The sequence below is a fragment of the Carya illinoinensis genome, chromosome 1, assembly GCF_018687715.1.
Source record: "Carya illinoinensis cultivar Pawnee chromosome 1, C.illinoinensisPawnee_v1, whole genome shotgun sequence".
Lineage (NCBI taxonomy): Eukaryota > Viridiplantae > Streptophyta > Magnoliopsida > Fagales > Juglandaceae > Carya > Carya illinoinensis.
The window spans coordinates 8,835,846-8,845,325 of record NC_056752.1 but is presented as its reverse complement, the minus strand read 5'-3'; the positions used below and the strand labels follow the sequence as shown (position 1 = coordinate 8,845,325).

The following is a 9,480-nucleotide window of genomic DNA, read 5'->3' as shown; positions in this document are numbered from 1 at the left end:
AAATAAAAAGACCAAAAAAATAATAATAATAATAAATGCCATGTAATTCCTTGTGCCGGCAAGCAGGCGGTAAGTCCCTTGGACCTTCCGCGTTAGTTCAAAATTTCGAACAAACACAGAAACCACGTACGTGTTTCTGTCTTCCTTCTCTAGACTTAAGTCGACAGTTTCCTCCCTTAAAACGTCTATAAAAGCACATTACCCCCGTTATCGACGTTACTCCAAAACATTGGGAATTCAGAGACCCAGTAAATCGTACGTTCAATATCACTAATTCGCAGATACCCAAACCTCACGTAGGCTTTCGCCGGCCGCTAATTACAATATATTTATTTCTTCGATCGACATGTTTAGCATGGCATCCAGCACCCTTGAGATCACGGTGATCTCCGGTGAAGATATAAGAAACAACCGGAAACCCGTCAAGAAGAATGCTTTCGCCGTAATCCGAACGGATTCGCAGCCCCTCTGCAGAACGGAGATGGACAAGGACGGCGGGAGCTATCCCTACTGGAATGAAAAGCATAACGTGGAAATCCCACAGCTTGCGCGGTTTATAACAGTAGAGGTACAATGTAAGACCTCCGCCGGGGACAAAACATTGGGGATGGCAAGGATTCCGGTGTCAGATTTCGTCGGAGGTTTTGTGCCGCAGAGTTATCTGCATTTTTTGAGTTACAGATTGAGAAACAGTAATGGGGAGCGGAATGGGATTATCAATGTCTCTGTAAAGGCAAAAGTCCCAGAATATGCAGCCTCATCGTGTTCGAGTACTGCCACCACCATTGGAGTACCTTTCGGGAAGACACCGTGTTATGGAGGGGTTGTCCCTGGCGTTCCTGTTGGTGCTCCTATCATGAAACAGTACTATCAAGGCTAGAAAATTACCATATTATTATTTGTGTAATTGATCGATAAATTTATGCAATCTATTCATTGAAAAAAATAGAGAATGAATATTTCGATCAACAATATAGCATATGTTATTTTTCCAAAATTAAAATAAAGATTAACGTCGATAATTATTCATTTTAATGAACGTAAGGACGAGAATATAATATATAACATTTTAAAGAAGGCTAGGGTGCATGCATGAGATGATCGATATGATCTATATATTAATGGCTGTCATCACGATCAGATAGCCAAAAGACTTGCGTGTTTCCTACACGATTTGCATACAAAGTCGTCTCATATTACCAAATTAAGCATAGCCAACTAATTCACTACATGAAAAGGTAACATTTCTCTACCACTAAGACTACTCTAATTTCTTTCTGTTTATTTTTCTTTTGTTTTGTTAAGACTACTCTAATTTCTTTCTGTTTATGTTTCTTTTGTTTTGTTTTGTCTTTTTCTTTTTCATCAGCAATCTACTTACTTCATATGTGATAAATCTTTCTTTGCTTTTTTTAAACCCTTAAAAGTTGGCTCAAGTTGTAAAAGCTTTGGACTTGGAGGTATGCTCTCCTAGGTCTAAGGTTCAAATCTCCTTAGATATAAACAATCTATATAGGCTATCTGACTAGGAAATTTTTTACTTGAATTACCCGAGGTATACTTGCGGAAAACTCTTTGCCTAAGCCTATGCACCATCGGGATTAGTCGGAAATCTCTCTTTGCTTTTAACACTCATAATTGAAGTAGAGCAGGTAGAACTGGTATAAAAACAAAAGTAGATTTAATAGGAGATATGGAGATTTTTGGAAATATATATGCACACACACTTGACTATTTCATGATCATAAATTTTGAGATGCAGCATAGATATGGAGAAGAAAATGGATTGACAGATGACAGAACATGTGAGTGGTCTTCATAAAATTCTTTGTGCTGGTTTTATCTCAGCCATCCAGATGGAGTATCAAAGACAGAACATGTAAGTGGTCTTCATAAAATTTTTTGTGCTGGGTTTATCTCAACCAACAGATCATCAAGGTCTAGCAGTTTCTTTCTTGATATGAAGAAAGTGATCTTGGGTTGTTGAAAGTGTATTCATTTCCTGTTGGAATTGTTTCCGAATTTGATTATCGGCTGTTAAGGGCCGGGTAGATTGAGGATTTCAACTTGGGAATTTGTGTGATTTCAATTACGCCCCGATAAAAATCATAAATCATTAAAAGAGTAATTTTTAGTACTAATCCCAGCAATTTATGCTAACTTGTCTTTTTTTTTTTTTTTCTTTCTTTAATCTTTAGAAATTAAAAAGAAGAGTAAAATTTAAACAAGTTGGAAGTGCATGTGCGTACAAATCTTTTATAAAATGTTATAAAAATCACTTTCTTGATGGGTGTATAAAAGGTCTGCATAAGACTTACATACCTCATGATACTTGAAGCGCGCATCACTACTCTTTCAACCAAATTATGTTTTGACCTATACTAGATAATTAAAAACCCTTTAAGAGGTGTTTAGATAGTGAATTGAGATGAGATGAGTTGAATAAAATATTGTTAAATATTATTTTAATATTTAAAAATCTTGAATTATTTCTTATAATCTGTAAGAATTTGAAAAAATTCTAATGATTAGACTTTTATATAGGCAGTTAAAAGGGAGTTTTAACTTTTAATCCCGGTCCAATAATTTAATGAATATATATATACAGAACGGTAGGACAAACAACAAGCACCAGTGGTCTAGTGGTAGAATAGTACCCTGCCACGGTACAGACCCGGGTTCGATTCCCGGCTGGTGCAGATGAGCGATGATGAAATACGTGCTAAAATGTGATGGTTGGGTCCATCACCGACGTCTGATAACCAAGACGAAAACTAGCACATCTGAGCTCTCTTTTAAACCCTTTTCTTTTTTTTAATCATCTTTATTCTCCAATATTTCCTTAAAATAATCCCCCTAAATCTCCCTTTTTTCCCTGTGAAATATTAAAGTTTCTGCGGATGCAGCTATTTTTATTTTTGTTTTTATTCTTCTTTACTCTCCAATATTTTTAAAAGAGAAAAAGCACCCAAAATCTCTCCTTTTTATTTCTATGAAATATGATATACCATTCGACACTGAGCAATCCTCCTCATACACGAACCCTCAAATTTTACAGGCAGCTTACCACGATTCAAGTTTCTGTGGATACAGCACAGGAAATAGCCCATTACAATTGACAGCAAGAAATCTTCCTAAAAATTAATAAGTAAAATCATAAGAACTGGTATTTTTACAATTATGGTGGAAACATAGCATAAACCCATATACATTATAGATGAGGATTACAAAACAATAAATACTCTGAATCTACATTAGCGAACAGAACCAAACCATAAAGTCACTCGGAGCAATCTGAATTCATGGTTGCTGATAGCATGCCAAGCGTGCATGAGATCCTTGAGAAATGCTTTGATAAGCACTTGGTTAATGAACCTTTTTTTTCTATGCTTCTTCACTGCCACTTTGGTTGACATACTTCAATACGTTAAATTTGCACAGAGGGCATGTGGCATTGATGTGTAACCACTTGTCTATGCAGCTGCAGTGGAAATGGTGATTACAAGGAAGCTCACGCAGTTCAGCTCCATCATCGTAGGCAGAAAGGCAAATGCAACATTCCTATGATTTACAACAAAAAGTGAAATTTCAACAGAAAGTGATCAAACAATTTAAAAACACCTAATTGTACTGAGTAACTTTCTTTTCCAGTTTAGAAAAAGTTGATGATGGTTTTGGCATCAACAATTCAGACTCATTATGCACTTTGATCATATAAGTCCCATTATAGTCCAGATATGGTGCTGAAGCCACAAAAGCTTTTACTCCCAGGTGAAAGCTGTTAAGCTATTTTCAAGAATGACATCCAAGAAATGTTAAAAAATAAAAATATATTTAACAACAAATTATAACTTACAGCATCCTCTTGGGACAGAGCACGTTCAATTGGCGTATCGGTGTCACATTCAGTCATCATTCCTCTAAAAGACTCCTGAGTTTCACCATTAACTTTCTCAACATCAACTATCTTCTGGAATTTGAACTTTGGCAATTGATCAATCTCTTCCTCTGTTGCTCCTTCCTTTATACATACAAAAGATGAAGTGAGCTCACGTATAAAATATCATTAACCCCTAGGGGTTGGCTCAAGTGGTAGAGCCTTAGTCTTGTTGGTATGATTCCTCCAGATCTACGGTTAAAACCCTTGGGTGCAAACAATTTCTAAGAGTTATCGGACTAGGAGAAATTTTCCCTTGAACAACCCAAAGTACACTTGCGAAAAAACTCATTGCCGAGGGCCTGTGCACCCTCAAATTAGTCAGGAATTTATCCCCGGATACTGGTTGCCAATAAAAAAACAACATAAAAATATCACATTGCAAAAGTCTAAAATCAAACAAAAATGTCCCCTAATTGACTCCCATCCATCATCTAGATTTAATTCCGTATTATACTCCATATTTATTTCTTTGCATAAATCTTCCACTACATTGGAATGCAGCAAGAAGAGTGAATTGTACAGTTAAATATAAACGGATTGACCCCAAAATTCCAAAAAAAAAAAAAGAAAATTAAAAGACGAGAAAATAAAGTTCACTTGCAACATACCAGATTCTATATTTAGGTTTGGTGATACTTGACCAAAATACTTTTACTTAACATAAAGTCATAAATCACTTGAACTTTCAATTAGTTAAAAGTGATTTCTTTAGACTCTTTATGCAGGGAAGAGAGGAAAAAAAAGGAGGTTAAACCACTAATGCACTAAATTCGTCTCAGGACTTTCAATTAAACCAATTCTAATGCCACTGTTACCCTGTCATCACTGGAGCATTGGAATTGCTGACATGGCTAACAGAAGCCATAAAGTTTCACTGCTCACAGTGAAGAGCGTACATCTTATCTAAAGTGGCACATTTTCTCCTGTGTTTCCCAATCAACTTTTGTCCTTCATCTGTTCCATGCCAAGCAAACCCTAAATTTAAATATCTTTTTTAGATCAATTTGCACAAACAATCCCAACGCCACATAAATCCACTAATAACCACCATCAATGACATGGACTATTAGGGGTGCTGGGCGGGCCCCTGCATCCAGCCCGCCTCGCCCATTTATATCAAACACAAACCCACTTTGACTCAAATCCATTTTTATAGGTGATATATCTAATTAAATGAGATATAGTAAGAGCTTTTTTTTTATAGGTGAGATATAATAAGAGCTAAATGACATATATAGCTAAATGATATATCTCATAAATTGGTAAATGATATAATCAGAGCTAAATGATATAGCTATATCATAAATGGGTTCAGGTCAAAACTACCTAATCATTTAGCTATAGACAGGCCCGGGCTGGGAGCCTTGGCTGCCCACCCGCTAGGGGCGGGTAGCACCCCTATGGACAATTCCCATGAGCCACATCAACAGATTATGTGCTCTAGTTGACAGCATGGATAACATTGACACAATTGAATATTCAAGACAAGTATTAGTTTACCTAAAGAAGTATAAAAAAAGGTCACTTCCAAAACGGATATGATGTGAACCATACATCATATAATCAGAGCTGAAGGATATAGCTACATCATAAATGGGTTCGGCTCAAATTGCCTAACCAATTAACTATAGATGGGGCTGGGGGCCTTGGCTGCCCACCCGCTAGGGGTGGGTAGCAACCCTATGGACAATTCTTATGAGCCACATCAACAGATTATGTGCTCTAGTTGACGGCATGGATAACATTGACATGTATGAATATTCAAGACAAGTGTTAGTTTAACTAAAGAAGCATAGAAAAAATGTCACTCCTAAAACAAATATGATGTGAACCATACAATAGGGAAGGGATGTGATTTCACAAGTTTGAAGATAATTGCTTAATTTTTAAATGAAAAGTATCCAATCTTATTCTCCCACCCCAAAAAAGGGAAAAAAACAATAAACTATTAAGTATGAAAAGGAAGTTGAGCAAGTCTGTAACTGAAACAAGAAACTATAAGTGTGAATGTAAACTATTTCTCGTTGACCATGCAGACTCTAGCCCATGTCTGCCAGAAGAGCTACCCATCACATAAGCAAAATTTCTCACCTCCAACTGAAGATTGCAAATTCAATTGAAAAATAACACAAAATGGCTTACAACATAGTTTGTGAATATAATGAAAAAATTCATGATTATCTACCTGATCTGTCACGACATATAAGATTGAGATGATGCATGGTAGACAGCAGCAAACAGCAATACCAACAAGACATGCAACAGCAACGCAGATCAGGACGAAAACAACATCGAAAGCTAGAAATGCAATACAGAGCCTGCAAAATAGGCCCATCCATAAGCAATAAAAAGAGACAAGCAGAAAATCACTTCAAAGAAGAAGATGAATCAAAAGAAATTTGTTTGAACGCACCAGTAAAGTTGAGGTGAATCTTGTGTTAAAGTTTGACCACCAGCAGTTACCCAGTAGAATCCGATGATCCACCAGATAAATGAAAACATTGTATTTGCGAACTCAAGATTCTTCATGACACTGCCACAGTTTTCAATATTATCACCATACATTTCTATGAGATATAATCAGAGCATTTATATGGCTAAATTATGCGCATGCGAAGGATAAATGAGGTTTTCAACAGAATGCTCAGAGAGTGTTTCAGTTCAGCTTTGCATTTAGGGAGGGGGAAGCAGGGTCAACTTTCAGCTAAGGATAGTGCAGACATCAAATCCTCGCTGCAGGCAGAACTGACCCAAAAGTCGTACAAAAAATTGAACAACTATATAGATCATATGGATCAAAAGAATCAACAATACTCATCTCGCCCCCATTGTCCTGCTCCTTAGAATTGCTAAATGATTCAAGCAGGCTCAAAGCCACCATGAAGATGGGATAGGGTTTTGTTCACTTTATTCAACCCTTTTTAGTATAAGCTCAAATAACGGTACCCTGTCCTAGCCTTTTTATATATGACAACCATACCGTGGAGGATCGCAGCATTGGTACAGTATTATTTCCCTTCTTTTCAGTCTAAAAAAGTTGCTATCGAATTCTAACCGTGCATATGGAAGCCATTAGTTACCAAATTCTATAAAGGAGTATTTCATTAACCGAGCATCCAAATCTACTTGTTTCAAAGACAACCATTACCAGTATGCTCCATCATAGTGCAAGAAAAACAGGAATTCGTTGCTTCTCAATGAAATTACCACCAACTACTTCACAAAATATTAAACGTTGTTATCAAAGTATCTACCGCTTCCAACAGCACTAGTTATTTGAGAAAAAGAACCAAATTGTAGAGCTATATATATAGTTCCTGAGGCGAATTGCACTCGGAATCCTCACCAAGTCGCAAGGTAAATTATGCACAAGTTAAATAGAATCTGAAGAGAAAAATAGCAATAATTCGCCAATTACGGTTCTGCGTTGTACTCAACGAAAAACAGTGACCATGCCCCCAAATTTTACGGTTTACCTCGTAATTACGTGGGCGGGTGGGGGTGGGGAAGGCTTGAAGCCGTACATGTACGGAGATTAATGTTAGCATTCAAATCAGAACAAGGAGAACAACGTTAGCAAGTCTCAAGGCTAACCTGGTTTCTTCCTCAACCAGACGCTGGTCTATTCCATAATACTCCCCATCACTCCCAGACCCGGAATCGGAATTCAAATACGCATCGCCACCACTTTCCCAACCCGCACTTCCCTCTGCTCCCAACGTACGTTCCTCGCGTCGCTTTCTATACTCCAGGACTACACACACCATATGTATCAAGCATTGCACCACGTACCCAATAATCCAGAGCTTCAATGGGACGATCGGCGCCTCCTTCACGCTCAGCCCCAAGACCGTCAACCCAACCCCCACAAACGCCAAGTTCCACAGAAGATCCAATACTATCACCGGCTTCGAGTGCGCCCAGCCGCTCTGCCGCTCCTCGAGCTGCTCGGCTGCATTCTCTCGGACCCGGACAGACGGTTCTCGGAGCATCATGCGCCGCCCGCTAGCGCGCCGGAGAAACCGAGCGGCACCGCGAAGAGGCGGCGGCGTCGTGCGCCGGATGAACCGGCGGCTCCGGAGGAGGTTTTCGGCTGTGGAGTTGCCGAGGAGCGGCGACGTGTCGAGCGCAGCCTCCGAAGGCGGCGATGGATTGGAGCCATGCATTTTGAAAAATGACTTTTTTGAGGGAAAGGAGGTGAATTTCGGCTTGGTTTGTTTTTCTGTGTATCGATGCAATTTCAGGGGCAGATTTGAAGGGATTGAAGATAAGAAAATCTGTTATCAAGGTTTTTAGTTGGTTGCAGATTTGAATTGAATTTGGAGCTCTGCTATGAAATTTTGTTTTGGATTCGAATTATGATTATCCATTGTATTGATGAAGAAAATCGAAGGAACAAGCATCGAATGGAGCGGTCTAGTTACGGCGTTTTTTGGATGGCGTAAAGTGTGAACCGTACTCGCGAGTGTTGAGTAAATTGCTACTCGCTTCGTACGTTAACGAGTTTTGCATTTTATGACGTATCCAAATACAAAAATTCACCTGATTTGATACCATTAAATTTATTCTAAATTAGATTTTATCGTTTAAATATTGTATAAGATGTTTTTTTCAGATTAAAAAATCTATGTGAAGTTAATTTTATATACTTATTGTATATTTTATTAATGTGATTGTTTGCATTACTCTTTTTAAATATAAGCCTCGTTTGGTTATATAATTCAGATGAAATGAGATGTGATATTTTGTTAAAAGTTGAATAAAATATTATATAATATAATTTTTTAATATTAATTTTATTTTAAAATTTGAAAAAATTGAATTGTTTTGTTATATTTTGTGTGAAAATTTGTAAAAATTGTAATGATTATATGAAATAAGATGAAATGAGATAATTTAGGTTTAGGTATACAAACCAGCAAATAACTGTTTCGGCCAATCACATCAGTGTAGTGTGCAAAAATAACTATATGTAACAGAATTCTTTTTAGACCGATTTATAAATAAAATAATTTCTTTTATCTTAAAACATAAGCTTCATCTCTTGTATTAATATTATTACCTTTTTTATGATATAATCATTAAATTGTTTAAGGTATATAATTGTCTTTTTTACTATTTGATAGATGTTAATTATTTTTTATTTTAAATTTTATTATGTACATTTTTATTAGAAATTTGTTATATTTAAGAAATATTTTGTCTAAGTAATTGACTATGAAATATCTGAAATATACTTAATCAACATGATCAATAATAAAATCTAAAATAAAATTAATAAGAAAAATTCTACTTATTATCCCTATATCACATACCTGTATTTATTTTTTATTTTTTATGTTTTATTTTTCCTTAGCAAGTGTGTTGTGTATTTATGATGAATAGAAAAACTCTATATGATTAGCATGAATAAGAAATTTAAAAAAAAAAAATTAAAAATTACTTGTAATAGTATGCGATGTAGGCAACTAGATGGAAGGCCCAATTAATAATATTTGTGAGAAATTCTATTTGCAAGATTTCCAGGCATTGTGTAGACT

At 36.5% G+C, this 9,480-nt stretch overlaps 2 protein-coding genes and 2 non-coding genes across 4 annotated transcripts; 3 read left to right on the top strand and 1 right to left on the bottom strand.

The window, feature by feature from the left end:
* Window positions 1-207: 207 nt before the first annotated feature.
* Window positions 208-1,035, top strand: LOC122309487 (BON1-associated protein 2-like). Its single transcript, XM_043122993.1, has one exon. The coding sequence runs from the start codon at window positions 347-349 to the stop codon at window positions 878-880; it is 534 nt and encodes a 177-aa protein (XP_042978927.1). The 5' UTR covers window positions 208-346; the 3' UTR covers window positions 881-1,035.
* A 1,593-nt stretch (window positions 1,036-2,628) lies between these two features.
* On the top strand, window positions 2,629-2,699 carry TRNAG-GCC. Its single transcript has one exon. It is a non-coding gene; the product is annotated as a tRNA-Gly (tRNA).
* Window positions 2,700-2,702: 3 nt separating this feature from the next.
* On the top strand, window positions 2,703-2,791 carry LOC122293973. The gene has a single exon (XR_006237422.1). It is a non-coding gene; the product is annotated as a small nucleolar RNA snoR114 (small nucleolar RNA).
* A 243-nt stretch (window positions 2,792-3,034) lies between these two features.
* On the bottom strand, window positions 3,035-8,381 carry LOC122309478 (E3 ubiquitin-protein ligase At4g11680-like). Its single transcript, XM_043122983.1, has 5 exons — window positions 7,535-8,381; window positions 6,354-6,473; window positions 6,126-6,258; window positions 3,857-4,021; window positions 3,035-3,561 (listed from the first exon to the last, which is right to left on the bottom strand). The coding sequence occupies exons 1-5, from the start codon at window positions 8,104-8,106 to the stop codon at window positions 3,385-3,387; spliced, it is 1,167 nt and encodes a 388-aa protein (XP_042978917.1). The 5' UTR covers window positions 8,107-8,381; the 3' UTR covers window positions 3,035-3,384.
* Between the last annotated feature and the right edge of the window lie 1,099 nt (window positions 8,382-9,480).

What these genes read in the sequence shown, in the direction of transcription:
- LOC122309487 (XM_043122993.1), top strand. Translation starts at nt 347, where the DNA reads ATGTTTAGCATGGCATCCAGCACCCTTGAGATCACGGTGATCTCCGGT.
- LOC122309478 (XM_043122983.1), bottom strand. Translation starts at nt 8,106, where the DNA reads ATGCATGGCTCCAATCCATCGCCGCCTTCGGAGGCTGCGCTCGACACG. An exon ending in GATTCACCTCAACTTTACTG is followed by an intron (nt 6,259 to 6,353) that starts GTGCGTTCAAAC and finishes CCTATTTTGCAG; the next exon opens with GCTCTGTATTGCATTTCTAG. An exon ending in CTCTGTCCCAAGAGGATGCT is followed by an intron (nt 3,562 to 3,856) that starts GTAAGTTATAAT and finishes TGTAAATCATAG; the next exon opens with GAATGTTGCATTTGCCTTTC.